Source organism: Ictidomys tridecemlineatus, chromosome 7, assembly GCF_052094955.1.
Source record: "Ictidomys tridecemlineatus isolate mIctTri1 chromosome 7, mIctTri1.hap1, whole genome shotgun sequence".
NCBI lineage: Eukaryota > Metazoa > Chordata > Mammalia > Rodentia > Sciuridae > Ictidomys > Ictidomys tridecemlineatus.
In genome coordinates this window covers 479,610-506,780 of record NC_135483.1, presented here as the reverse complement: position 1 = coordinate 506,780, position 27,171 = coordinate 479,610, and the positions used below count along the sequence as shown (strand labels likewise).

General features: G+C 56.0%; 2 protein-coding genes across 8 annotated transcripts; both read right to left on the bottom strand.

The window, feature by feature from the left end:
• Positions 1-9: 9 nt before the first annotated feature.
• Positions 10-11,609, bottom strand: Tonsl (tonsoku like, DNA repair protein). Of its 7 annotated transcripts, XM_040293446.2 has the most exons (26): positions 11,514-11,609; positions 11,334-11,429; positions 11,085-11,227; positions 10,441-10,624; positions 10,094-10,223; positions 9,611-9,782; positions 9,408-9,522; positions 8,780-8,925; positions 8,548-8,700; positions 8,176-8,301; positions 7,858-8,047; positions 6,673-6,755; positions 6,493-6,582; positions 6,097-6,169; positions 5,832-5,995; positions 5,631-5,754; positions 4,757-5,508; positions 4,579-4,655; positions 4,060-4,210; positions 3,894-3,972; positions 3,231-3,532; positions 2,894-3,065; positions 2,094-2,269; positions 1,592-1,665; positions 1,016-1,149; positions 10-241 (listed from the first exon to the last, which is right to left on the bottom strand). In XM_040293446.2, exons 1-26 carry the CDS (start codon positions 11,536-11,538, stop codon positions 57-59), a joined length of 4,116 nt encoding a protein of 1,371 aa, XP_040149380.1. In that variant the 5' UTR covers positions 11,539-11,609; the 3' UTR covers positions 10-56. The 7 variants fall into 7 exon arrangements, 6 of the variants coding, with proteins under 6 accessions (XP_040149380.1, XP_040149377.1, XP_040149378.1 ...); XM_040293443.2 differs by having other exon boundaries at positions 6,493-6,755; XM_040293444.2 differs by having other exon boundaries at positions 6,493-6,755; positions 7,858-8,044.
• Positions 11,610-15,600: 3,991 nt separating this feature from the next.
• On the bottom strand, positions 15,601-27,139 carry Zftraf1 (zinc finger TRAF-type and ring finger containing 1). The gene is made up of 4 exons (XM_078016461.1): positions 26,789-27,139; positions 18,971-19,209; positions 17,983-18,194; positions 15,601-16,417 (listed from the first exon to the last, which is right to left on the bottom strand). Exons 1-4 carry the CDS (start codon positions 27,137-27,139, stop codon positions 16,026-16,028), a joined length of 1,194 nt encoding a protein of 397 aa, XP_077872587.1. The 3' UTR covers positions 15,601-16,025.
• Positions 27,140-27,171: the final 32 nt, after the last annotated feature.

Here is a 27,171-nt window from a genome sequence, read left to right as displayed (position 1 = left end):
CTCCAAGAAGGCAGCAAAGACGTTTATTGAGGATTCTGGGCAGGGGACGGGAAGGGTCAGAGGTCCCGGAAGAAGAGCTGGGGGCCCCGGGTCAGAGCGCGGGAGCTGGGACTCTGCAGCCGCTGGCGCAGGGCATCGTGGTCCTCGGCACACAGGCCTCTGCTACATAGTTGGAGCTCCCGCAGCTGCGTGGTGATTTTGTCCCAGAGACCCGGGCCCAGGGGACCCTGGACAGTGCAGCCTGGAGGGCAAAAAAGTCCTGCTTCATTGTGGGAAGGAGGTGTGCTTGGCCCATGGTCAGGCAGATGGGCCCCCTGGTGGACGCCACCTCCAAAGTGCCTACACTTTGGCCACCCACCAATAAAATGAATTTTTAGATCTCTATGTCGTGGGCCTGAGGGCTCAAGAGCTTTGTCCTCTGGCCAGAAAGCCCAGTAGCCTCAGAACCTGGGGAAGCTGCGTGGCGTTGCAGGTGCCAGGAATCCAGCCAGGTGAGGAAGCAGGAAATGAAAAGCCCAGGAAGAACTCAGGGGTTCCCTTGTGCACAAGCCTATGTCCCCTGAAGGGCAAAGCCTGCCATTCTGCCCAGGCCTCAGCTAGGGATGCCAGGCTGCTGGTGGGCCAGTTCACCAAATTCCCCTCTTCTGGAGTTGTCCTTCAGACAACACAGGTGGGAGCTGCCCTGGTGTTGCAGAACAAGCTGCATTGTCACAGCCTGGACAGAGAGGGTCAAAGCAACCCCTGCCAGAAGGTGAGAGGGTCCCATTGTGGCAGTGAACCTGGACCCTGGGTTTCCTCTTTCTGCCATCGAGAATGAGGAGATCCCTGTTCGAGAGGGGCCTGTTATTGTCTACACTTGAGGGTGAGGCTGGATTGGGGAGAGGCAAAGACCCCAGGCTCCCCTGTCCCTTTCTTGTCATGCTCCACACTCTTTCATCATGCTGGCTTCTTAGAAGTTCCCTGAGCCTCAGCCTGTGAAAGCGTGGCAGAGGTGGCCACCATACTCAGTCCTCACCTGAAAGGCCAAGGAAGTGGAGGCCTTGAGGCCTCTGCTGGAGGGCAGACAGGAGCTCCTGCAGGCTGGCACAGCTGATTTCAGGGTTGGCAGACAGGTCCAGAGAGATGAGTGAGCGGCAGAGAGGCAGGCACCTGAGACAGTGTGGGAAGTTCAGGGATTAGCTTCCACAGAAGCCCTCACTCAATCTCTAGGGAAAGCTGCCCTACAAACCCTAGCTCTGGGAGCCATAGGCCAGGCCCAGCAGGCTGTGGCCCAACACAGCATAGGGAAGGTTGGCAGCACTACCTAGAGGTCGAGACTGCCAAACTCGCACACCTCTTGTCACTCCCCTTAGAGCCAGCCAAGTCTCCAGGGACATGGACTGATGCACAGAGTGTGCCAAGAAAGGCCATATAAGAGGGAAAGCTCTCAAGAGTCACAAGAGTATGGTAATAATAATAATAATAATAAAAACCCTTTAGGATAGCAGCATGCTTGCCAGGCCAGCCCTAAAGACAGGGTGGATGTCAGAGGAACAGGGTTCCCAGGTCTTCAGGTTGAGACCCCCAATAGGCAACAGGGCAGGGGCATCACCTGCTTAGTTCTCTCACAGCTGTGTCATTCAGGTAATTTGCAGACAGGGTCAGGTGGACCAGAGCACAGTCTTCCTGGACATAAGCACAGGGAGGGAGCCAAGCCCAGTGGGCACTGGTCCTTCCTTCCTCCTGGCAGAGGTCCCCACACCTAGGAAGCCCCTGAACTTGGAAGTGAGAAGGAAATTCTTCTCCTTCCTGGTGTAAGTCATGCTTGGCACCTTGTGATGTGAAACCACAAGGACTCAGCCCCAGCTGGAAAAGTTCCTGGGAGAAAACACAGGGGCTTGGTGTGTTCCTTGGGAACTGTTTGGGGTAGAGAGGCCATCCCAAGTCCCAGATATCCTTTTTGGTGGCCAGGAATTCATAGCCTGAGGCAGGTGTCTGTACAGGTGTCCTGCAGCTGTTTGTCCCAAATCAATCCCTCCAACCTCCCAAAGGTCACAGTTATGGGAATCTTTGTTCTCTGAAGCCTCATGTTCTGGCTTTTCCCCACCTCATACCTTGGCCAGATACCTGACAATGGGCTCCATGAAGCCCAAGTCACTCTTGCTGGCTGCCACGGAGCCAAGTTCTAGGTGCAAAAGAGTACAGGTGGGCAGGCTTTGCAGGGCCTTGGTCAGGGCAAGGGCACCCAGGGCATTGTAGGATAAGGACAGGGTCTTCAAGTGCTCAGCATCTGTACCAGGACCAGAATTTGTAGGCCTCATGTGGCCACCAACCTACCCACCCTCCACCCTGAGTTCTGGGCCTAGAACACTTATGACCCCTTTTGGAGAGGCTCTTCTCCACTAATTTTGTGGGGAAACAGGTTTAGTGGCAACGGCTCTTGCCCAAGTTCTCTTGAGCCCAGCCTTCCCCACCCACCAATCCCTGGCTGCTGGAGATGGGCCCTGGGCCAGCATATCTGTGGGGGGATCAGGAGGAACTCACACCACTGTTTCCCAATATAGCCCCTGCCCCAGGGATCCCTAGGTGGCTCTATTCCCAGCCTCTTGGCACTAGGGCTTCCAGTTATGCTCATGGCAGAACTGAGGCACGCAGAAGGTTCTAGCCATAGGCATTTGCTGGGGTTCAGGGCAGAGATGGCCTGCCTGGGATCCTGCCTGTAGTGTGCTGTGGTCTGGGAGCACAGCCTAGACTGGTCCAGCACCCACACGTCTACCTGTGCGTTCAGAGGAGTTAGCTCCTCCTGAAGAAGCCAGGCTTGAAATCCCAAGCAAATCCCATCTTGGTCCTTATGCCCAAGACCCTTAATGCCTCCACACCTGGCTCAGGGATTAGACCTGCCTGGTCAGCTCACCTTGGAAGGCACTGCCCAGGGCTGCCTGGTGGCTCAGGAAGAGGCTGGGACCAAAACCACAAGCCTTCAGGCGCAGAGTGCTGAGTAAGGGGCAGGCCCGCAGGAGGGAAGCCAGGGCCTGACCACAACTGTCTCCTAGAGGGTTCATGCTTAAGTCCAGCTCCTCCAAGTTCTGTGGAAAACATGGTGAACACTGAGCCCCTTGACATCCATGGGCCCAGTCCCCTCAGGTCTAGTCTCCTTGCAGGATCCCTGTTCCAGGCTGGGCATTGGCCAGTTCTCCCAGCTGTTGCAACCTGTTACTAGAGTTGCTGGCCTGTTGCACCCTAAGCTCTACCTGCAAGGTGGCCTGGCCTTGAGGGCCCCCGGCAAGTTGGCGTAGACTTTCCTGGCCCAGGTGATTAGACGAAAGATCAAGGAGGACCAGGCTGGGCATGGTGCTCAGAGCAGCTAGCAGCTCACTGGCACATCCATCCCCGAGCCGATTCCCTGCTAGGTGCAGCTCCCGGAGCGCTGTGTGTAGCTTGAGGGCTCGAAGTAGGGGTGTGAGCTGGGCCTGGCTCAGGGCCAGGGAGCAGGCACTGAAGGAGGGGCTTGAGCCCTGGTGCTCCATGGCCTGCAGCACCTGTTGGTGTTCCCCTGATGAGGGAGACATGGGGTTACTAGGGCCAGTGCCTACATTTTGCCTTTGGAGTTCTGTGGACAAACCAGGCAGCCCCAGGAGTTAAAGCTGAGTCTATTCCCACAAGCCTGGGATTCAGTGCCATGAGTATCTGCATAGGTGAGCCACTCTCACATCTCCATCCCCCAACAAGCTTCCCAGCAGCTCCTTTCCTGAGCTCAGGGTTGTCTGCCCCCACCTGTAACCCACACATGGGGGCAAGGGTTAGGCAGGGAAGGGTGCACCACAGAACTGGAAATGGCAACTGGAAGATGGGGCCTGCATACCAACCACCTCTGCTCAGGGCTTCACCTAAAGCCAGGCTCTTGGAGCCCTTACCTTGTCCCAGGCTCTGGCAGGCCCTGCGGTAGCGGTCGATAAGCGGGGGCAGGTCCCATGAAGTCACTTCAGCCAACACCTGAAGAGCACCGTTGGTGAGCACTATTGGTGAGCAGCCTGGAGAGGCAGCTCCTGGGGGTGGTCTGTGCCCATGGCTGTGGCTTACCTCATCGTTGCTCTGCAGCACATCAGGGATGGAGTCCTGAGGGGCCAGCAATGCGCCCTCCTTCCGCAGGCTGAGTCTGGGCAGTAGCCCACATGTCTGGTAGTAGCGCTGGGAGGCCTGCTCAGCCAGCCAAGCCACAGAGTGGACCTCACTGTTGGGGGAGGGTGGGATGCTGCACCCATAAGATGTCCTAGAGTTCTGCCAACACTGCTGAGGCCTACAGCTCTCTCTCCTGGTGGATTTCCCATTCCCTCCCCTGAATAGCAGCCTTCTGTCCCTGCAGCCTGGCATCCTACCTACTCCTCAGACTACTCCTAGGGACTATAAGACTGCCCAGGCCACATTCACTCAGGGACCCTAGGGAACAGTAGGGACAGGCCACCGAGGCAGTCATCACACATCCCACCCTGACAATGTACACAAAGGAACTGTGTACTGTGCTACCACTGAGGGCTCAGGCAAAGGGCTGAATGGTGGGCAGGGGGAACTGGGGTTCAGAGAGGGTAGATGTCACCATACCTGTGTGGGACAGGGACAAGAAAAAGGTTATCCTGAACTTGAACTCGAATCCGGATGGGAGGAGGCTGTACTAGACCCTGATAGGAGGAACAGGGGACAGGGCAGTCAGGAAAGACAGAGGCCTCCATCTCCACCTGCCCAAGCTGGGGTTTAGCTCTGCTGCCAGCTTGTCACCCACCAAGGGCTGGCCTGTTGCAGGGCTTTCCCCAGGGACCCTGGGCACGTTGGGATTCTCTGGGAGCTCTGCAACCAAGCTGCTGCCTCCAGCTCTGTCCAGTGTGCTGCAACTCTCAAGACAGGTCAGGCGGCTCTGCCTGGTCCAGGTTCGGGGCCTGGCAGAGTGTTCCTCATTGTCTGGTCCTACAGCACTGGGCCTGTTGCTGTCCCCACTGCCCTGGGGGCGGGGCGTGCGGAATGGGCGGCGGGGCAGGGGTGTGTCCAATTCCAGCCAGTCTCCAGCCAGGTATTCCTCCTCGGGAATGAGTGCTGTCTGGGGTGTAGGGGCTTCACCTGGGCCCCAAGGGCCCTGCCTGAGGCAGCGGCTCTGGGCACTGCCCACACCTCGGATGGCTGCCTGATAGGCTGCCTGGCCAGCACTCACGGTACTCGCCTCCCTGATGCTGGCAGGGCAAGCTGTCCTGGCCTCATCCTGCTGTGCAGGGGCAGAGTACCTTGGCCTCTTCTGGGATGGCATGTGGGGCCCAGCACTGTCCTCACCCTCTGAGCTGCTGCTGCTGGCCAACCTATGCCTACTCCTTCGAGGCTTTGCCACAACTGATGCAGCCTGCTGTGGGGAAACCCTGGTGCAGGCTAGAGAGGCCTCTGAGGACCTAGGAGTGTGCCAAGGGGGTTCTGGGCAGGGGCTTGAGGGAGGAGAGGTCTCAGGATCAAACAGGTGGTTACTTGGTATGGTCCAGGAGGCTGGGGAGGCTGTAGGAGGGAGAATGCATCATAAGACAGGTACCAGACTCTCTCTCTCTCTGCCCCCTACGCTGGAGTGTTAGGGCCCAGAGCCCAAGGCAATATCCACAGGTGAAGAAGGCCCCACTTGCCTGAGCCTAAAGAAGCCGCCTGGAGCCTCCTCTCCATGGCTGCTGCCTTCTGTCGTGTCTCAAGGTCTAGGTCCCTGCAGTACAACTTCACCCACTGCTGCAGTGTCTCCAGTGGGCTATGGCCCTGTGTAGCACCCAGCTGAGCAGGGAACAGAGCAGCTCCCACCCACCCCGTCACCCATCACCACTACCCCAGCTCACCTTCCTGGTTCGGAGAGTGACAGATGCCCCTCGCTCAATAAGCAGCTCAGCCACCTCAAAGTGGCCACAGGTAAGGGCGTCATGTAGAGGGGTAATGCCCTCACACCCCTGGCCACCTGGATCATCCACTGCAGCCCCGTGGTCCAGAAGGAAGCGGACGATCTCTGCAGGTAGGGACATAAGCCCAGCTCCCAATGTCTGCTCAGCCCCTCCTCGCTCTCTAAACCCTGTGTTGTGCACCAGGACTTGCCCATCCCCTGCTCACCCAGGTGTCCAAAGTTGCAGGCTTCATGTAGAGGTGTCCAGCCACAGTAGTCCCGAGGATTCAGGGGGTGGCCCTGTGACCAAGGACAGGAAGGAACCTGGCCCTGTGTGCTCTGCAGCCTGGCTCTGGCCCTCTCCTCCACTGCCTGAGGTCTCCTCAATGAGGGTACCACTTCTGCCCCATAAGGCTGGCTGAACAGCCACAGGGCCTAGCTGAAGGGCCTGAGGTAAGAGGGAGGGCACCAGGGTTTTGGTCTGTAATACAGTTCCCATCCTGGCCAGGCCAGCCCAGATTCTGCTTGGCATCTTAGGGCCCATTTTAAATATGAGAAAGTCGAGCCCATAGCTCCTCCCTAATGGAGCTAGGGCCAAGCAGTCTGTTGGCGTAATAGCTTACCTGCCTCACAAGGTCCTGGACACGGCGCAAATGGCCCTCAATGCAGGCTCGGTGCAGCAGGGTCTCCCCCATGTCATTGCGCCGGTTCCACTGTGGGCAGAGTAGCCTTGACTTGGGGCAGAGGTGTGAGGGATGGGTGCGGCTGCCAGGACAGGAGGGACTGGGGCACATGGTCCTTACCCTGTTCACCTTCCGCCGGCCTAGGCAACCCTGAAACTCCTCATCCTCCTCCAGCTGCCAGGCCAGGCTGTCAGCATCATCCTCTGGAAGAGTTGAGCCAACTGACTGAGCCTGTGAGGAGCCAGCAGTAGAAACAAACCCCTGCCCTGCCCAGGCTCCTCTGACTTCTGAGGCAGCAGCAGCCATAGCAGGAGACCAGAATTCAGACCTGTGGAGCCAAACCTTGCTCCTAGGCTATCCCTCACCTGCCAAGGCCCCATTATTCTTCTGTCAACAGGGGATGCAGCCCTCCCTCAGTGGAACTGCCCACTCACCCCTGCCCCCAGGCTCTGCTCTACAGGGCAGTCTCCATCCAGACCTTCTGCCACCTTCTCAAATATCTTTGTTAGGCCGTGTACCCTGCCTGTTCTCATTTTCCACCCACTCCTGGTCCTGGTGATACTCAAAGATTCTCTTCTGTTCCTTCCCTGCTGCCACTGCTCTTTCTACACTATCTTCTGTTGCCTACCTGCTGAACAGTTCTCCCTTTTGTTTTAGTCCTTGGTCACCTCTTCCCACACCACTCACACACCAGCAATGTCCAACCTGACCTTCCTCTAAGACCTGGCCCAACTTCCCATGGCTGCTGGGTTACTCACTTGTGGTCCCAGAGGCCCCTGAAGTTTTCAAGTCACAGTCTTTCCAGGAACCTGCACTCCAAACCTCATAGCCAGGCTTCCCTCTACCCACTCCTCAGTCAGAAATCAGACTCAGCTCCCTACCTCCCACCAACCCTATTCTCAGCCCCGTATCTTCTCACCCTAACCCCATAGCTGTGACTTAAGTCCAAGATCTGCTCTAGTCAGTCCTTCACACCCACCCTCTGCACAGATGACCACACCAGCCTCTGGAGGGTTCCAGGAATGTGCTTGGCTCTGGCATGAAGCAGCAAGGCCCTGAGATGCACCCTACCTCACCCTGCCTGGATGTGCAACACAGGCCTCTACTAGACTGTCTCCCCAGGCTCTGGCCCTGTAAAGCCTCCCTGTAGGCTTCCAGCCCTTTGTCTACCTCCACAGAAGCAAGGGCTGCCTGCCTGACTGCTGGTCAGTCCTGAGCAGGCTCTGTGTAGGCAAAGTACCAATCCAGGACCTAATCCAGAGCAAGAGTCAGGGACAAGGCCAGCTGCAGCCACACTGCCCTCACCACTCTCTGAGAGCTCTAGCTCACTGGCCTCCAGGGCCACGCTAGCTGCCGCCTCTTCCATTGCCTCCTCCTCTTCCTCTTCCACCAGTTCTTCAGTCGCACTCAGCTCTTGCAGTCTGGTTTTGGTGCCAGGAGCTTCTTGGGGCTGTAGCCTCAGCTGCACAGTGTGGAGGTGCTGCAATACCTGCTTCTGAGGAGAAAGAGGACATCTTCTTGCTCAAGGCTGGGGGTGAGGCAGGGAGAAAGGGGCATGAGACAAGAGGGACAGGCAAGCTGGGCTTGCTGGGGACCCAGTAAACGTGGGGCAGGCTCAGGTACCTGCAACTGGGGCTGCTGGGCCTGCTGGGCACAATTAAGAGCCTTCTGGAAGCATGGAGCCAGAAGCTCATATGTATCACCAGCCTCCTCGCGGGAGAGTGCAATGTTGAACCAGGTATTGGCCTCCTGGAGTGGAGGAAGAATGAGCTGATGGCTGCTGCCCACGACATCCATAAGCTGGCTTCCCCAGGTGCCTACACACAACAGGAATATCTGCCTTGGTTCTGCCCCATCTCTAAAAAATGGAGCTCAATGATTCTCAGAAGGAAGTCCTGTCCAGAGAGGCACCCATCTATGCGCACTGGAGAATGGTGGTCCTAAGGCAGAGTCCTGAGGACAAACCTACACTGAGGAGGGAACAGGGCACATCACCTCCAGGGCATTGCCATTGCGCAGCCTGAGTTCTTCTTCATAGTGGTATACTGCCTGGTGATAGTCCTTCATGTCTGCCCGTGTGGCGGCCAGGGACACGTGGATGGTGGCCAGCTCGAGGTCTGGTCTATTCAGTCGCTCAGCAAAGTGCAGCTGGAGAGAGGTACAGTAAGGCCCAGGTCCACTCTGTACCTTGCTGGCTCTTTTCTCCTACCCCACAGGGGCCACATACCTGCTTCTGATAAGCCTCAACAGCCTTGGGGAAGTCAGCCGCCTTAGAGAACAGGTCCCCCAGCTGCTCACAGATGGCCATGGCACCCTGAGGGTCACTGCTCTCAGACTCCTCCAGCTGCTGTTGCAGCCTGATCACTGCTAGCACTGCCAGAAAGAGTCTCATGCAAGGGGGCAGCATAGTATTGGACACTGACCCCAGTCCCACCACTTGCTAGCAGATAAGAGAGGGTAGAAGAATCTACCATGTGGGTCCTTCAAAATCAGAACAAATAAGCTTACAGTCTGTAATAGTGCCTGGCTTGCAGCAAGGGCTCATCACTGTCAATCAGCACTGACCATCACTATGATCAGAATAGAGTCACACACATGCCACCTGTCAGCTTGTCAGTGAAGATACTGCCCTGTGAATAAAGGCTTGGCCAGTCCCCCAACCACCCTTCAATGCCCTTTGACATGTTGTGCTACAGGCTCAGATGAAAATGAGGGTTTGTCTGAGTCAACAGGGACTTATTCCTCTTGCTGGGAGAGGCCCAGACAAAGTTGACACATACTTGGGCCTCCTCTGCTGGAGGAGCAGAGCCCTCCAACTCTTTTGGGGTTCACCCTCAGGCCCTGTCCAGCCTTACCATACTTGAGGCTCTGGCAGATAGCTGCCCTCTGTACAGGTTTCTGGGAACCCAGCCTGTAGGCCTTCTTCAGAGCACGTTTGGCAGCTAAAAAATCCCCCAGATCTTGGAGGACCTATGGAGAAAAAGAAAGTAAGGTGCTGACTCCTTAGGGACCAAGCCCATCCAGAGGGGGCTGAGCCTAGAGTAGGTGAGGGCAGCACCTGGGAGACCATCACACAGCACTCGCTCTCCATGAACCGCTTCTTCATGGCACGTGCACATTCCCGGGCCCCCTCCAAGCAGCGCATGGCCTGAGAGTGCTTCCCTTCCCGACAGTAGATGGCACCCAGGTTATAGCGGGCACGGAACAGGTCCTCATAGAGGTGGTTCTGCCTGCAGAGGGCGAGGTAACAGGTGCTCAAAGTGCCCAGGACCCTCCCCTGATCTATAACAGTGGACAGAGGACAGCAAAGTACTTAAGATACCCCTGAGGTGCAAAGATTACCGAGCTAGTTATGGTTACTGATGCCATAGGGATTACAGCTCTGCCATGCTGAGAGCTTGGGACCTGAACCTACTCCTCCCCAACTCTCCGCACAGGTGAGAGGCTTCGCTGCTCATGGAAGAGCAACAGCCTGACCAGACTGCCCCCTCTGGAAGATCTTGGGGCCCTGCTCCCTCCTGGGGTGGGAATAGAGCCTCACTCAGCAAGAAAGATGCTTTTCTTGAAGTAGTCATTGCACAGGGCTGTCTGCTGCAGGCTCTCAAAAGTGAGACCCAGGTTGAGGTAGAGTCGAGTCCTCATCTCACTCAGCTCTCGCTGGGACAGGGTCCCTGGAAGATGAACCCCCCCCAGATACTGAGCTGCTTCCTCCCACACATACACCTTTGGGAACAAAGGTCTTGCTACAGGCAAAGCATAAAGAGAACAAAAACCAGATGCCTGCCAGAATCTAGATTGCAGGCAGCAAAGGCCCTATAAACTGTCATGCAGGAGTTTTGGAAAAGGGACCTGGGTGGTGGGACACGGGAGTTAGGTGAGGGCACTCACCCTCCAGCTTCTCATCTATAATAGCCAAGCTCTTCTCAAAGGCAGTCTGTGCCTGTAGCAAGTCATCCCTCGACTGGCAGTGGTCATAGATGTCCAGGTGGGTGCGGCCAATGGTGGCCCATGCCCTCTGCAGCTCTGTGTGATTGGACAGGGAATCTGCCAGCTCCAGGTGACGGTGCTGGTGCTGGTGGAGGGAAAAAGCAGCCGAGCTGATTTCACCTTAAGCAAACCCATAAGTCCCAACTCCAGGGGAATCCTCTCTCACCCAGGAGAGCCTCGGTTCTCCAAAGGCCCTGCAGTGCCATCCACACATGCCTCATCTACTTAGTGCCAGAGGCTGTCTGTGGTAATAGTTGCTCATAACATAGATGACTTGGAAGTTGGCTGGGGTGTTGTCACCACCTCCAGCATCAGTCGGTCCCGCTCCCTCTTCCCAAAAAACTGGGCAGAAGTAATAGTTCCTTAATAGTTTCTGTTGTCAGGAATTCACTACTGCCTGGTCCCAGGGAAGGCCGTGGTGCGCTGACCCCTGAACCAGGCTGGGTCCCTGGCAGACCCAGTCCCTCTACTCTGAAACTCCCAAGTGGGGCCTCCTTCCTCAGAAAGCAGCTCCATAGGCGCAGGCCGCCGCGCTGGGTGCGCACCTGTAGGGCAGCGGAGTAGTCCTCCATCTCAGCCAACCGCTCTCCTATCTTGCGGTGAGCCACCGCACAGCCTAGGGTGTCCAGGACGCTCTCCAGGAGCCGCAGCTCCTGCTGGTGCTCCTCCAGGGCTTCAGCATAGCGGCCTGCATAAGGGCACGGCGCGGGTCACCGGGCCAGGCGGGTTATTGGCGCTTTGGTGGCCGCGGGGAAGAGCAGAGTTCCCAGCCGCCTGCCCGCGCGTGCGCTCACCGTGGCTGGCCAGCAGCTCCCCCAGCTGATGGCAGAAGGCCGCCTCCTCGTGCAGCTGCCCGTTCTTCTGGGCCCTGGCCTTGGCCTTGCTCAGTTCTACCGGGAGGAAGGAGGGCGAGGAGATGAGTGGAGACCAACTCCCCGCCCCGCGCTCCCGTACTTGGGCCCCAAGAGACTCACGGCGAAGTTCCCGGTCTAGGTTCATGCTCCCGCCGCAGCCGCCGCGATCCGGAGTTCGCGCGCTGCACCGAGGTTCCGCCCAGGCCCCGCCCAGGCCCCGCCCCTTCCGTCCAACGCCCAAGCCCCGCCCAAGGCCCTACCCCTGACGTCCACCCCGCGGGTCTCTCCTAGGCCCCGCCCCTCCTCGCGGCGCGCGCGGGCGCAGAACGTCCCGGGAGGTGTAGTCTGCCTGCCTCAGGCACCCTGAGCTTTAGGGCCAGATCAGCATCCAGCGTTGGTCACCAGGCACACGTGTGGGCGGGGCCGGGCGGAGGGGCGACCTTGCTCACAGCACCTTGGGGCTGTGGCTCCTGCTTTCATCCAGGTGTTCTGTTGCACCGTCGCTACGTCCTCCTGAAATCAAAACGCACCACCTCACACTTGGTTTAAAAAAGGACGCAGTGCCCTAACGTAAGAAGAAACAAAAGTGACTTGTAGTAAAATACACTTTGGGTAATTGGGCATGTGAACTCAATCAAGGGGACAGAAGCCCCAGGGAACAACCTGCATTCAGAAGACACAGCCAGTCATATTAAAGGACTGAAGATCCCAGGGATGTTTGGGGGAGGAAAAAAAGAAGGAACCGTGTTTTCCTAAATGAACTAAGTACTATTTCCTAGATGTATATGCAGGTTTTATTACTAGAAGATTCAGTGAAGGCACATTAATAAACCTGAGAAGCTACTTTGTGTTGAGAGATAAAAGGGTGTTAGGGTCTAGGCTTGGAGCATTCTAACAGATTGCTCACCTGTAGGAAGGTCTAAAACGTCTGGAATCCTATGTCTTGGTGCACCCTGTCCCTCATTACCTTGAACACCAAATATCTGCCATGTCTTGCGGTTCTCACTCCTGGCTACACTGTAAGAAGAGTATTGGACACTTGGTGCTTGGGCTGTGCCCCAGAGGAGGTCCAGAAGAAGTGGGAGATAGATGGGTTTATTTTTTTATCATAATCAAAACAGATCCAGGACTGGGTTGTGGCTCAGTGGTAGAGTGCTCACCTAGTACGAGAGAGGTTCAATCCTCAGCACCACATAAAAATAAAATAAAGGTATTGTGTCCAACAACTTAAAAAAAAAAAAAAACAGATCCAATGAGGTAAAACTCACTGTCAGTGGATGGACAGCAAGGCCTACTGCGGAGAGGGCATTATGGAGGGCAGATGGGTCCAGTAAGGGCTGCCAGATGGTGAAACAGGATGGTGAAACAGCACTGGTCTCTAGGTGTGGGCTGGGCCTAGGCTGTTCTGGGCTTTGCTGTCTCCACAGCTGCGGGTGCAAGGTGAGACTAAGCCTATAGAAATGAGCAGGGGGAGAAGACATTGGATGTAGGAGGGTGAAGTGCCCGACCAGGCCCCCACCTAGACCCAGGGGTGTTGGGAACAACAAGGTCCACACTGTCAGTCCCTTCTACACCCAAATCGTGGCTCTGAAACTGAGGCAGCTACTTGGACAGGCTGGTGAGGTGTGTGAGCAGCATAGTGAGGGACGAGGGGTGGGGTGAGGATCAAGGTGTGTGGAAGTAGAGGCTGGCTGAAGACAGGGTGGCTCAGAAGACACAGGGACGCCCTAGAGCAGCTGGGAAGACCATGAACTGCCTTCCTTCCAGCTCTGAAGAGAGCCCAATTCCCTTCAGAGATGACTGTCTTCTCCATGCTGTTCTCCAGGTGACCAGGCAGGAGGTGCCGCACAGGGCTGGAGGTCTGGGGCAGGGCACAGGCTGGGGCGGCGGGGAGGCTGTCTTCTGGTAAGGACACACAGACAAAACATAGTTTGGAATATTTTTTTAAACTACAATTACATACAGAAAATATCTAAAGAAAATGCAGATCACAAAAGTGACATGTAAGTCATTTCTGACAGCCATAAAAGCACTTCTTGCTCTGATGTTTAAAAATTTATTTTTATTGTTTTTGTAAATGTCTCACTTTGGGCAAACTAATGGATGTGGTGCTCACAGAGAGTGGGAGTAAGATGAGGGGTGTAGAGGCCTGGCTTGGCCTATTCCCCCACAAGCCTCCTCATATCTGCAGAGACTAATCACCCCCATCCTCACAGATGACAGAAAAGGGACCAGACTGAGACAGCAAGAGGACACAGGCCAGTAGATGTGCCTTCAGTAATAAAGGGTCCATGGTGACAATGGTGCAAGGTTTGTGGTGCCAGTGCCCAGCGTGGCCCAGAGACATGCCAGTCTCCTCCACTGCCCAGTTCCCCTAGGTTGCTAGGCTCAGCTGCTGCATGTGACAGCCATAGGGCAGGGGCCATGCTGGGGACAGTGCTGCAAGGCCTAAGCAGTCCTCCTAGGCATCACCAGACACACCATACCCCTAGAGAGAGCCTTGTCTGGACACTGCCCTTGTCCCCACATAGGTCTTGGGCTGACCCTGTTGACCCTGTGGGCTCCAGCACTGAGGAAAGGCTGTAGGACTGCCAGCCCTGGGCCTCCTCCTTCCTTGTGGCCTCCCAGACCCCACAGCCACACATATACATACAGAACTGCTGCCTCCAAACCCCTGCCAGCCCAGTTGTGCTCTTCCTTTTCCCAGCATAGCTGTGACCTTGGAGAACAAACCTTCCACCCTGTCCCACTCCCAGGAAACCACTACATCACCCTCTGCTGGATCAGTCTCACAAATACCCGCAAAGGACAGTTCTGCACTGTCCCTCACACCATCACCTTGGAATCCAGAGTGGCTCCCTGAGGGGCCTCTGTTCTCCACAGGTCCTCTGTGCCTGTCAGTGGGTGTGGGACAGGGCTGCCCCACAAGGGCAGAGGAGTCATCTGGCTGTACCTGAGTCAGAGGCCACCGCTCCTATAGATGTGCTGGGTTTTGGGGTTGGGTCTTTCTTTGTAGAAGGCAGAAAGCCAAACATGGGTCTTCCCAACTATCCAGGCTACATCAGCTTTGCAGGAGAGACGGTTCCCCAGAGAGGGGTTCCCTGTAAGCTCTGTGCCCTGAGCTGGGGACAGGAGCCCAAATGGATCTTTGAAAACAGCTCTGAGAATCTTTCTGTCTGTGAGGAGACAGGAGAGCCATCCTTGAGGAGAAAACTGTTTCAGGCAGCTACCCTGGCCCCTGTACTAAGCCATGCTCGGGAATATGGTTGGGGCTTGTGCTCTATGCCACAGCTCCTTCTCTCCATTTCTCAGCCCCCTGAGGGTGGGATGGGAGGAGCCTCAGGGGTCAGTTGGCCTAAATTCTGCACCCATGTGGCCAGGGCTATCCAGTCCTTCAACCCCATGGGGCACAGGCAGCCTGTAGGGAGGGTGGGGGCTGCTCCCAGGTGTGTGGTGGCCTGGTCAGGGCAGAGGAAACCCAGTTCTTTGGTATTAAAGCAAAAAAAGCTATCACAAAAGAGTCCCATCTCCTAAACAAAAGTTGAGGGGAGCAAATTCTACCTTCCCAGTAGCTCTGCGGGTCCCAGGGAAATAAAGGCCAAGGTCTGCTCCTCCAAGCAGGGCTGCTTCCCACTCCCAAGTCCTGCTCATAGCTCACACTCTGTAGGTGAGAAGCCATGCTGCCCAACCTTGGCCCTTGCAGTGGCTCTCTGAACAAAGGCCCAGCAGCCAGTCCCTGAGAGCAGGTTGGGGTGGTGGCCCTCTCTGACCTCACCCAGCCAGGCTCACAGCCAGTGGCCTGCCTCCTTTGCAGCCTGAAGACACTGGGCCCCAAGGCTAAAAGGAAGTGAATGAGCTCTCTCTCACTAAAACGGCATCACTTTTAGAAGAGCCTGTAAAGAGTTTAATTTTTTCCTGGGAAGAGACAGAATTTCACCCTGCATTCCGAAAACCTCTGCTGAGCTCTGGTGGCGGAGTCTTGCCTCCCTAAAGTAGCCGGGTAGCTGGGGGGGGGGGGGCGCGACACTTCATGGCTGTCCCTGTCTAGGCCTCAGTCCAGAGACCTGTGACAGACTGTGGGAGAAGCAATGTCTCCAAGTCTCTCTTGGGGGCACACACAGGTGCCATAACAGTAACCCCCAAGCCATACCAGAGCTCCCACGCCGTCCATTCACAGCCACTCCTTCCCCTCCAACAAAACAGAAAGTAGGAAACAAGGCTGCCTTTTAATTGCAATCAAATATGCCGTCTGAAGTCAGCGAGGGCCCCTGAGCCCGGCCCGGGACCAGAGCAGGCAGTGCTGCCTCACTGTGAGGATGGGTGCAGGGGCAGGGCTGCTGGTTCTTGCCCTCCTCACCACCCATCCCTGAGCCTGGGTAGCCCAAAGCACTGTCTCCTCTGCGGTCAGCCCAGCCTCCAGCCACCCTCAGGAGGGGGAGGCCGGGAAGAGGGGGAGCTGGAGGCAGGGACCCTGTGGCACACGCATGCAGACTTTCCCAGTGTTTGGTTTTGTCTGTTCTTCTCTTTTGCTAAAATGATCAGATGGTCATGTGAAGCCGCTGCCAAGCCAGGGGTGGATGGGATGGCGGCGCCAGCCTTGGCCCTCAGCTCCTTGGGCATCCTGGGCCCATCCTACTTCTGTATCTGGAAGAGGAAGAGCCGCAGGTTGATGTTCTTGGCAGCCAGCAGCTTGTTGCACTCCACAGAGTCGATGATGGGAAGAGGCACATAGTCCGTCTCATTGCTCTCGTTGGTGAAGACAAAGTGGTAGATGACAGGACTGATCCGCACATCATCATACGGGCCCTTGAGCAGCAGGAAGGAGCACTCCAGGGGTGCTGTGACCTTGCTCTTGAGGAGGAGCTGGAAGGAAAGTGTGCGCTTGCAAGACAGGTTGGGGTTGCGCTCTGAGTCATTCACACGAGCCTTCAGGACCCATGTCTGGTTCAGCACTGTGAACCGCGGTGTTTCATAGTACAGGCGTGTGATGAAGTCATCTGTGCGGTATGGTCGGAACTGGACTTCTGTGGAGACAGACAGGGCCAGAAACAGCCAGCCATTAGTGTTGGGCAGAGCTGGGTGGTGGCGCCTTCTCTGACCAGGCTGAGGACAGGCTCAGCCAGGGAGAAAGGCAACTTACCCGGACCTAGTGAGCTCTACTTGTCACAAGGCAAGTCAAATGCAAGTATTGCACATGGAGGCGCACAAGCTTTCAGGGGTCCGGGGATATAAACACCAATTAGCTGTAGAACCCAAGGCTATGGGAGGTCAGGCCATCTCCCAGGTGTGGCTGACCCATGGACCACCCTCCTCACCCTAGCCCTGGTGTCCCAGCAGGGGCGGGGTAAGCAGACACACAGACAGGATGCAGTTCTGAGAACAAGTGTACTTTATTGGTTCGGATACAGAGCTGCCAGAAAAGCCGGCAGGTGAGTAAGTGGCACCCAGTCCTGCCCGAGGGGAGCGCCAGGTCCTCAGGTGTCCAGCTGCAACCAGGCTCTGCCTGGCATCTCTGGGGCTGTCAGTCAGCGGGCAGACCTGCTTTTGCAGTCCTCTTTTGTACCCACAGCCTGTGGCTGGCAAGTCCCTCTGTGGAGGTGTGGGTTCCCAGGCAACCAGTCCTTCCTGCATGGATGGGGCTTCCTACCTGGCCACTGATGTAGCCACATGCCCCTGCCCACCCAGACCCCACAGGCCTGTTCGATCAGCTGAGGCTGCTCTTAACCAGCGGCTGTGGCTTTCTGCTGCTGTAGCCCCCTGGGCCCTCAGCCTGTGGAGCCTGCTCAGGCCTATACCCAGCCAAGCTCAGTCTAGGCAGCATGGTGTGACTGGCTGCATGGTTGCCCTGGCCACCTGGTGTTGCTGAGCAGTAGAGGGATGGGGTCTCCCTGAATGGCCCATTGTCTGCAGGTGCTTCTTGCTGTCCTCTGAACCAGGCTCCAGCCTGACTCCTGCTTTCCGAAATGTTCAAAGGTGGTAGCAGTAGCCCAGGAGCCACAAGATCCAGTGGGCCTAGGCCCAGTCCAGTCTGCCCATCTGTGGACATCCATTCCTGGTTCTACAGCCTGAGCTGGGTGCCCTCAGTTTGCTCTGGAGTCCTGTCCCTGAACAGCTTCTTACCAGCCTTGGGAGGCCTGTGGTGGCTTCAGTGAGGTCTGCTGACAGGGCCTGACCTGATGGAGGCTCCTCTTGCTCCAGCTCTGAGTGGCAGCCCTGAGTTCCCAGGCTTCCCTAACACACGCCCCACTTCTTGGTTAGACCCCACCTGTCCCAAGGCAGTGGAGCCCCACACAGTGATACCAGCTTGCTGGGATGGTAGGCCAGGGTGGGGAAGACAGGGGCAGGGGCTACTATGAGAGCCATGCAGGTATGCCCTAGGCCCTGTTGGCCCCTCCCTCTGCTTAGTCTCCAACCTGACCTATCTTTTTTTCCCTGAGATGTCCTCCTGGAGGTTGTCCAGAGCCTAGCCATCCGGCGCAGCCTGTGCCCACTGCACAGAGCCTGCTGTCCCCAATACCCAGCTTCTGGTCACCAGCATCATCCCCAGTTCATACCCGTGTGGCATGCAGAGGGCAGTGGGGCACCTCACCTGTGTAGCCAATCTTCTCAAAGCTGAGCAGGCTGAAGATGCTATTGTAGAGTTGCATTTCCTTGCGGTGGCTCTGGTCCATCTCATCTAGGATCTCCATCAACTCATTGCCCGTCTTGGTGGGGTGGGCACATGCAGCTTCATGCACTGTCAGCTCATGGAAAGGGCCATGCCATGGGCAGCCGATGCGCTTATATTTGCACTGGGTCACCCTGGGAGAAGGTGAATACAGAGGTCACATCTATGCCAGAAGCAGGTGGTTGTGACCAGCTATTCCCCAGAGGCAGCTTTTGCTCAGTCAAAAATCTCTTCCAGTAGGACATACTTAATCCTGAGCCCAGCCACAAGGACAGGCTCAGAGAACAGTTGTACCTGCATGCCCACATGTGGTGTGTGTTTGAGAGAGAGAGAAGGAAGGAGGAGAAGGAGGAGGGAGGAGGGAGACAGTGAAAGAGGGAAGGGGAAGAAGACAGAAACAGAGAGTGGGGGGCAGGGGGGAGTAAGAGAGCCATAAGTCAGCATGCTTCTTATACCCACTGCTATGGTGTTTCTTCATAATAAGGAGCCAATGACCACTGTCATGGTCCCACACAACATCATTACAGAGGAGGCCTGGTATTAGGGATCCACTGGATGAGTGGCCCTGTCCACCTACTGGGCCCATGTTGTAGAGCAGAGCTTCTAGAGTTCCTGAGCTGGCCACACTGTCCTGGGCCTTCTGAGGGGCTACCCCACAGCCAAAGAACCCTGAAGGTCAGGGTCATGTCTAGATAGCAAATGGGCACAGAACTGCCCTGTCCCATGGGAAGCCCCATGCGCCCCCCTACCCTGGGGCCTACAGGTTTGTTATGTTGCATATGGTACCCAAGGCCCAGACAACAAGGACAAACTAGCCTGTCCTGGGAGGGAACTTGCCTGCACCAGGGTGGGCTTCCAGCCCCATCCTGGGCACCACATGTGAGGTGGAGCCCATAGCCTTAGTGGTTACCTGTCCTGGCATTCCTCTTTCTGGTGCCTCTCCAGGATGGAACGAGGAAACTGGCGCAGGCAAAAGCCACATTCTGAGGGCAGCTCGCTCACGGCTTTCTCCACAGCCAGGTTCCGGCAGCAGAGGCTCTTACTGATCTCACAACGACAGTTGGGGCATGTGGCCTGCTCCTCCTTCAGCCGGGCATCTGCTAGTAGGTGGATAAAACAGCCAGCGCACATCAAGTGACCATTAGTACACTGTGAAGAAGGAAAGGGAGATGAAGCTCACAGACCTGCGGGACGCGCGCACACACGTGCCCGCCCTTTCCCGTAGCGTCAGCTTGGTCAGTTGTCCCAAGGGACTCCAGCTGGTGAGGAGAGGAGGGAGCATACGCCAGTCCCCAGTTCATGTTGGAGTCTAGAAAATGTAACAGCTGCTCCAGGGGGTGCCAGGACTCAGTCAGCTTGAGCTCTGTGGGGCACCATCAGGTCATGGGGGTTCCGCCTCTTCCCTGAAGCAAGCCTGACTGGTGGAGACTGATTTGGCAAACCCAGGTCTTAGAACCTGGAGTTTTCCTTTGCCCTATCCTATAAGAACATCTGGTTCTTGGCCTGGCAAGGCAGAGGCCCTCAGCCAGCAGCTGTCTCATTGGGGAGTGGAAGCTGCTCCCCACACACTGCAGCAGGCTCTCTCTCTGTGCCTTCTTGAAAGGCTGCTCATGTGGGGACTAGGGCCCTCAGGGTGACCTAAACCCTGGTTCTTCATGCCAGCCCTTGCTAGTGAGCACAGGTGAAAGCCAGCAGCTGCAATTGCCCAGAAAGAGGAGCTACCTGTTGGGGCTATCTATCACCAGAATGACATAGAGCTGTAGCAGGCAGGAGGCCAGGATGAGCCAGGATGGAGGCAGGTAGGAATGGGGGCTGCGAGCGAACATGGTGCTGTGTTGGGTTGGTGTAAACTGGGTCAGCAAGAGCCAGACCGCTCCTGCTGGGGGGTCCTTGCTCATGTGGACAGTGCTGGCCACAATCATTCCCATCTTGCATCTCTCACTTGTTCAACATATACCTCTGAGCATCACACGGTGCCATCTAAAGACTTGGGGTAGGAAGACCTCAAGAGGCTCACAGTATGAGAGGGGAGGCCCAGGTGCTGGGGTCTAGCTCAGTGGGAGAGCACTTGTCTAGCCAGTAGAAGCACTGGTTCCATGTCAGCAGCACAGAGGGAGACAGAGAGACACCCATATGCCAAGCCCATCACACTACAGCTTCTAGACAGTGTGCACTGGGGAGAGGGATGTTCATAAGCTGCCACCTGGCTATGCCAGGGATCACACTATACAGGTGGGGTCCTTAGTGAATCCTTGCTATCTTTCTATTGCTTCAGCAGGACCTCTCAGGCCAGGCCTGATGGAACCTACATGCTGAGGACTGATGGCAACAGAGTACTGCCACAGAAACCACATCTAGAAAAACACCACACATCATCTGCATTCAAGTCTCATGCTCTAAGTTAGGTTAGAAATTAAAACACACTACAGCGAGTGAGGAGTGACTGGCTGGATGCAGCCTGGATGAGAGGACCTAGCAGGGGCCAGGCAGCAGCAGGTCCAGACATAGAAGCTGGCTGAGGAGGGGGTTAGGGCAAGTCCTGGTGGGAAAACCAGGCTGCTTTGTACAGCCCCAGGAGTCAGTGGGGTGTGGAATGTGGGTAGCACAAGGGCTCAGGTCACAGGGCCTCTCTTTGCCCCCACCTGCTTGGACTGTCTGGTCCAAGGGCTGCTGATACTGCCAGGGAGGGCAGGACATGGCACAGTATCGGATGGCCACATATTCCTCAAGTTGCCTCCTAGGAGGGGAGCCAGCCATGTAGCACCATGCGGCATCCCTCAAGAGGGAAGCCCATAAGGAACTGGCACGAGTCCCCTGCTTTGAGGCTACCTAGGCCTTGGATGAAGCTCTGGGCCCAGCTAAGAGCTGCCTCCAGGGTCCACCAGCCTGAGGAGAGGACATCAGTATTGCTGGCTACAGCCTGGTCTTCCCAGCACTTCCAAGCAGGGCTGGGGCCACTTGCCCCCATCCTGGCCCACTGGGCCTCTCCTTAAGCACCCCAACTATCCTGGGTCCTGCCAGGTGGGTATCAAGGCTGCCAAGCATAGCACCATGACTTCTCAGCACCACACTTGCTACCAACCCCTGGCCACAGACCCCAAAACAAGTAGTTGATTCCTCACTATGGGAGAGGTGGTAATTAATCCTGCCCTCCTTAGTCTCCCTCTGGGCCTCCTGGGGGATCTGTAAGCTCTGGGGTCACTGCCCCTTCACCCCTGACAACTACTCAGCTGAAGATGTTCTATGGCATACTGGACAAGCACACCCACACACAGCCCCTCACCAGCTAAGGGACATTCTCCAGGTAAACTCCCAGTCTGACCACAGTAGGGTGGTCACTATGCCCTAATGTCTTCTGTCAACCTCCTGAACACACATAGGCCTGGCCATAGGGTAGCCACACAGTTTCAGCAGTGGGTGGGCCAGACTGCACATGGCCCTTTGATTTGTGCCCAAGCTGGGCCCCACCCAATGACTACACACAATGCTCACTCAACATGGTAGGGTCAGGCACCCAAGAGCCCAGGTACCTCCAGAACGCAGGTCAGATTGCCCTCCTACAGCAGCCAGGAGGACTTGTACCTGCAATCCAGAACAACACTACAGGGCCTCCCAAGCAGTCCCTCCTAAGGCAGATGCTGGCTTGGAGCCACAGTTCTGGACTCAGACCCCAGACCAAGGTCAACAGCAGCATGACTTTAGCCTCATCAATTTTCTTCTTAGTTTCCTCACATGCACAAGGTGATGATTATAAGGAGGTAAGAGGGTTAAAGTGACTGGTGGCAAGGGTGGGTAGCAGACCACAGCAGGTTCAAAACATACACCACCCTTATTATCCACAGCAGAGCCCAGGAAGACCTAGAAATAGCCTGTACACCCCAGGACAGCACCTAGCCCTTCTCTCCACCTTACTGCAGGCAGCTCAGCCTGTGTATACCCGGGAGTTCAAATGAGTGGCCCTGTCCCAGCCCAAAGAGAAGCCTGGCCACAAGCAGGTCCTAGAGATGGGGCCCCATGACTTCCAGTTGGCCATGAGATTTCTGTGGTCAGCTGGCTTTTTAGGACCTCTTTCCACCCTGCACCACATGATCCTTTCAAACCCTGGAGACCCACTCTTTCCACTACCCAGACCCATGTGAACAGTCTACCCTTCTGCCCAGTGGTCAGAGACCCACAGCCCTTTGCAGAGGTCACAATACCAAAATATAGCTGAGGGATTTCCCCTTGGACACTAACCCTAAAGCACTGCTCAGTCAGTTGGAGGTGCCTCCTTCCTCCCAAGAGCCTCCCAGTGTAGGCAAGGCTTTAACAACCACAGTGGCACTTTGGGACATATCCCACACTCATCCAAGCCTCCTTAACCTCCTTAGCATGGGCCTGAGCAGGACTTAAAGCTTCCACTCAGGCTAGATCTGAATTACTGAATCAGATGAAATCTGACCTCCCCTCCTGATGTCAAGATTCAGGTGGGGCTCAGCAACCCACCCCCATCCCACCTAGAAATGCTCTCAGTAGCAAATGCTGCTTAAAAGTAATTTAAAGTGGCACATGCCTGAAATGCCATCAACTCAGGAGGCTGAGGCAGGAGGATAACAAGTTCAAGGCTAGTTTGGGCAACTTAGTAAGACCTTGCCTCAAAACTAAATTAAATTAAATTTTAAAAGGCTGGGAACAAGACTCACTGATTGAGCATTTGCCTAGTATGTGCAAAGCCCTAGATTCAATCCCCAATACTACAAATAATAAAATGACTTATATTGATAAACTATCACCACAAAAAGAACAACATAGCCTATAGAAACTACAGAAACCCTCCTTGCTCAGTCCTGGGTTTTGGACACCTAAGCAGACTTATTTTCAAAATTCTTTCCTGTCTCAAGGAAAAAATATCAGTGGTATCTGAGCTCATGGGCCATGTGAATGATGAAACCTGAGTTGCTACATGTTCTCAGGGGGTGAGGGACTGTGGGAAGAGATGGAGCAGTACCTGTTTTCTGGGCCTTTCATTGATAGGACTGTTAATCAAATCCCCAGAGCTGAGACTTGGCATGGAGGTAGAAGGTCTTAGAGTGGGATAGCAGCAGAACATACCAACCTCCCTCAGGGTTGAGAGGGATTCAGGCACTAGGAAGGGATGGGCACCTTTGTGGCAGGGAGTGGGGAATGTCTTGACATGGGGCACTGCCTCAGACAAGCCAAAAGAAGAGTAGATGTGAGGGGTGACATGGAGAGCAGCTCAAGGTTTGCTAGAGCAACAATGGGGCATGCCAGAAGGCCATGGTCACACAAGATGGAGGCTGGACCACATCCCATGATAAAAGACCATCACCTACTGACTCTTATACCTCAAAGTTCATGAGGAGTAGAAATGACAAGTGGTGTCTTCCTCCAGATGTCAAGACTCAGGCTTTGGGCCTCACAGACATCCAGACAAAGGGCTGGGACTGGGTCTGCCTTAGGGAGAACCAAGTTGAGCCTTATATAAAGGGTTGTGCCAGGAGAGCTGGGATAGGGAGGTCAGGAATGAGGCTGTGGTTGTAACTTCCTGGGTACCACCAAGGCTGGGTCTTCCTCGGTGAAGTTATTTCATAGGCAAAGGTGCTAACAGGTCATACTGCCCTTGGAGCCCAGGATTGTATCCAGAGCAGGGTGTCAGCATAAGCTTCCTGTCCTGCCCCTAAGCTCTTGAATGGGTGTTCCTGCTACCCCTCCAGCCCTCCTGCCATACTCTTGCCTGCCCTGATGCCTGCCTGGAAGGGCCTTGCCCAGGATTCAGGAAGGTGGCTGCACACCTCGCCAGGCCAGTTGCCCAGGACACACCTAACACCCACACAGAACATCAAAGCATGCATTGGCCATCCCTGCAGTGGCCCTTAACCCGACATGACATAGGCCACAGCAGTGAGAACCATTTGCTTGAGGGCCTTAACAAACTGCCCAACCTGAGACATGTTGGTGTATGTGTCTGGCCCATGGGTCCAGTGGGTCCAAGGACTCAGTTTTGAACCAGGTAGATGAACACATGCGTGAGGCTCATGGCTGTTTCTGCCAATACCCAAAGCTTCCTTAGCACCACAAATGGTGCCTGGCTGCCAGGTAATATATTCTAAAGTTGCCATGTAACCAGCCAACCACATAACCCAGAGTGAGATACAACACACAGGGCTCAGCATGGCCACCGCCACCTCTTCTCCTCATGTCAGAGCAGAGTGCCTGAGCCAGCCCTCAGGACACTAGGCATGGCAGAGGCCCATTCCCAGCCATGAATTCTGCTGGGATCAGGCAAAATGTTGCCAGTAGGACCCAAGCATGATAGTGCACACCTGTAATTCTGGTAACTTGGATGTCTGAGGCAGGAGGATCACAAGTTCAAGACCAGCCTTGATAACTTAGTGAGAACCTGTTTCAAAAATTAAAAACAAAACAAAACAAAACAAAACAAAACAAAACAAATTGTTTTTTTTGGTAAAGGGCCGAGGCTGTAACTCAGTAGTAAAGTGCCCTCAGGTCCAACCCCCAGCAGCAGGGGGGGAAATGTTGCCTGAGGAGCAGAGAGCAAGAAGGCAAAGACTGGTTCACGATAGACAGCCAATCAATGTGGGTCATCAATGAAGGCTAGCAAAAGATGAAGCGGCCAAGCCAAGATAGTGGTCAGCAGTAGGCCCTGACTAGGGGCATGCCCACTCCATCTGTGCCTAGAACCTTTGGAAAGACCAGGCAAGAGCCTGGTCTGTCCTGACCCACAATGACTTGGTGGGGACAGCAATAATTAGCCTCCAGAGTCACTGTACATGGCAGGGAACCACCATGGGAAGTGTCCCCAGTGGCATTCAGAGGCAATAGGAAAGCTTCCTTCTTTTCCCTGGCCCCCTCCCCATTTCACACAGCAAGTCCATAAGCAGCCAAAGTTCCATTACAGGGCCCAAAGGCTCTTCTACAACTATATATTCTAGTTCCTTCTCCCAGCTTCTAGAGATGAGAGAGAAACTCTTGCTCTGAGTGTCACCTGGGAAGAATGAAGGTGGGATAGAGGCTTGTGGCAGAGCCCACAACTTAGTGTCAGTAACCTTGGCTCCCCATGCTCAGCTTGTCTGCTCTCAGGGAAGCCACGGGGCAGCCTCAACCTGGCAGGGCACTAGGCAGGGCAACCCTGGACTTCATGCTGTTAGATCTGCTCAGCTGCCCTGCCTCTAGCTGCCCAGGCCAGAGCTTACGCTGAACAGAGTGGAGTGCAGGCTAGTTTGAACCAGCCAGGCTCAGAGGCCTGGTCACCAGCTTGTCTGGCTACAAGCAGAGCTGTGTGCACTAGAAGCCAGTACTGGGTGGCCTGTCATCATGCCAAGTCCAGCTCCAGACCATTCACAGGAAGGGAGACAAGGATACCCCTGACTTCCCTGGGATCTCCCCACTACTGACTTGGCTTCACTCAAGGCCAAGGAGAGGAAAAGCTCTTCCAGCAGAGGGGACCAGGAGGCTATAGGCAAGGAAAAATGGGCTAGGGGTTAAAGGGGTCCAGATGGTCCCCAAGGAGAGGGGTAAATGCTGGTGCTGGGACCAGCACTGTGGAAGATTCTCCCCCAGCTGACCCTGGCCTGACACGCATGAAGGTGATTGCCCCATCCAGGACACTGGGGTCCTCCCAAGCAACCTCTGGTCAGAGCAGAAAGGACTGAGAGACCCAGAGGCTAGGGAAATAGCAACCCAAACTAGCCCTATCCTGTTTCCTACATAGGTGGCCCCCTCACACAGGACCCAGTCTAAACAGAAGCAAGGACCCACCAGCCATTTCCAGCTTCTGTAAGTACAAAATAATTGACAGGGAACCCACGTTGTTTCTCAAAGGGGCTGGGGCCAAGGTGGGACAATCAGGAGAAGGCAGACAGATACTGCCCACTGACTCTGGGCCTAAACCATAAGTCTGCTCTGTAACCAGGAGGGGACATTCTGGATCTACCTGGACCAGGTACCCATCAAGCAGCCCTGAGGTGGCAAGGATCCTGAGTCCAGCCACTGCACTGGATCTTCCTCAGATGGTGAATGGGAGACCAAGGAAACCAGGCCTGGAATGGATGAGGAGGACTGGGGTGGGAAACTCCGGCTTGATCTGGAGAAAGTACCCTGACTGCCAGTCTTGTAGCTGGCTTGTTGCAGGGGTTCCTCCAGACCAGAGCAGGAGGGCTGGGGGAGGGACAAAAGGCGGTCCCCTCCCTTCTTCCTGTTTTTCAGAAAGAATTTGACAGGGCTCTGGAGAACAGAAAAGAAAATATATACGAGTTCAGAAATGGACGGACACGCTTGGGGGTGTGGCTGCCAGAACAGAGGATCTCCCTCAAGTAAAGGGGCCTGTGTGCCCAGAAAGCCTGGGAGTGAGGAGCAGCGCCAAGAGTGGGCAGGGAGTGTAGGCACCTGTCTCTAGCTCTCCTCGGGGTCAGCTAGAGGGGAGCGGAAGGTATCAAGAAGAGAACCTTGAAGGAACGTGGAAGAGGAGAGGCAGGATCTAAACAAGAAAGAGAAAACTGAAACTGACAGAGGGTCGGAACACGGAAAAAGGGGGTTCGGAGCAAGGAGAGGAGAGAGAAAACGAGGAGTTTCGGGACAGGCTCCAGGGTCCCGCGGGCGCAGAAGGCGGAGGTGAGGACCGGAGAGGGTCCCAGCTGCCGGCCCCGGGCCCCGGGCCTCCGGGCCCGGCTCGAGGAGACGCGGCGCCGGGCAGGGCCGGCGGCCCTACCTGGTACACGGAGGCCTTGGGCAGGTCCAGGCACACGGTGCAGCACAGCACCGAGTAGAGCCGTTCCTCCAGCTTCCCGCTGCCCGCCGCCGCCGCCGCCGCCGCCGCCTCGGCCGCCTCGGCCGCCCGCAGCCGCTTCTTGGGCGGCGCGTCGGGGTCGCCGGCTGCCTCCTGCAGCTGCCGGGCGCCGGCCAGGCCCGCCTCGTCCGGGAGCCCGGGCCCCGCCGCCTCGCCCAGCGCCGCCGCCGCCGGTCCCGCGGCCGCCCCGGGCCCGGCCCCGACCCCGGCCGGCACGGAGCCCGCGGGCCCTGCGGCCGGGCCGCCCCCGCCGGCCTCCTCGGCGCCGGACATTGCGGCCGGCCGGCCCGACGGGCGGGTGCCGG

Excerpts from the sequence above, each read along its gene's own strand:
- Tonsl (XM_040293443.2), bottom strand. The coding sequence starts at position 11,538 with ATGAACCTAGACCGGGAACTTCGCC. Across the intron at positions 5,996-6,096 it reads CTGCAACTTTGGACACCTGG|AGATCGTCCGCTTCCTTCTG; the intron begins GTGAGCAGGGGA and ends CCCTACCTGCAG. Across the intron at positions 242-1,015 it reads CCACTTCCTTGGCCTTTCAG|GCTGCACTGTCCAGGGTCCC; the intron begins GTGAGGACTGAG and ends TTTGCCCTCCAG.
- Zftraf1 (XM_078016461.1), bottom strand. The coding sequence starts at position 27,139 with ATGTCCGGCGCCGAGGAGGCCGGCGGGGGCGGCCCGGCCGCAGGGCCC. Across the intron at positions 18,195-18,970 it reads AAAGAGGAATGCCAGGACAG|GGTGACCCAGTGCAAATATA; the intron begins GTAACCACTAAG and ends ACCTTCTCCCAG. Across the intron at positions 16,418-17,982 it reads TGAGAAGATTGGCTACACAG|AAGTCCAGTTCCGACCATAC; the intron begins GTGAGGTGCCCC and ends CTGTCTCCACAG.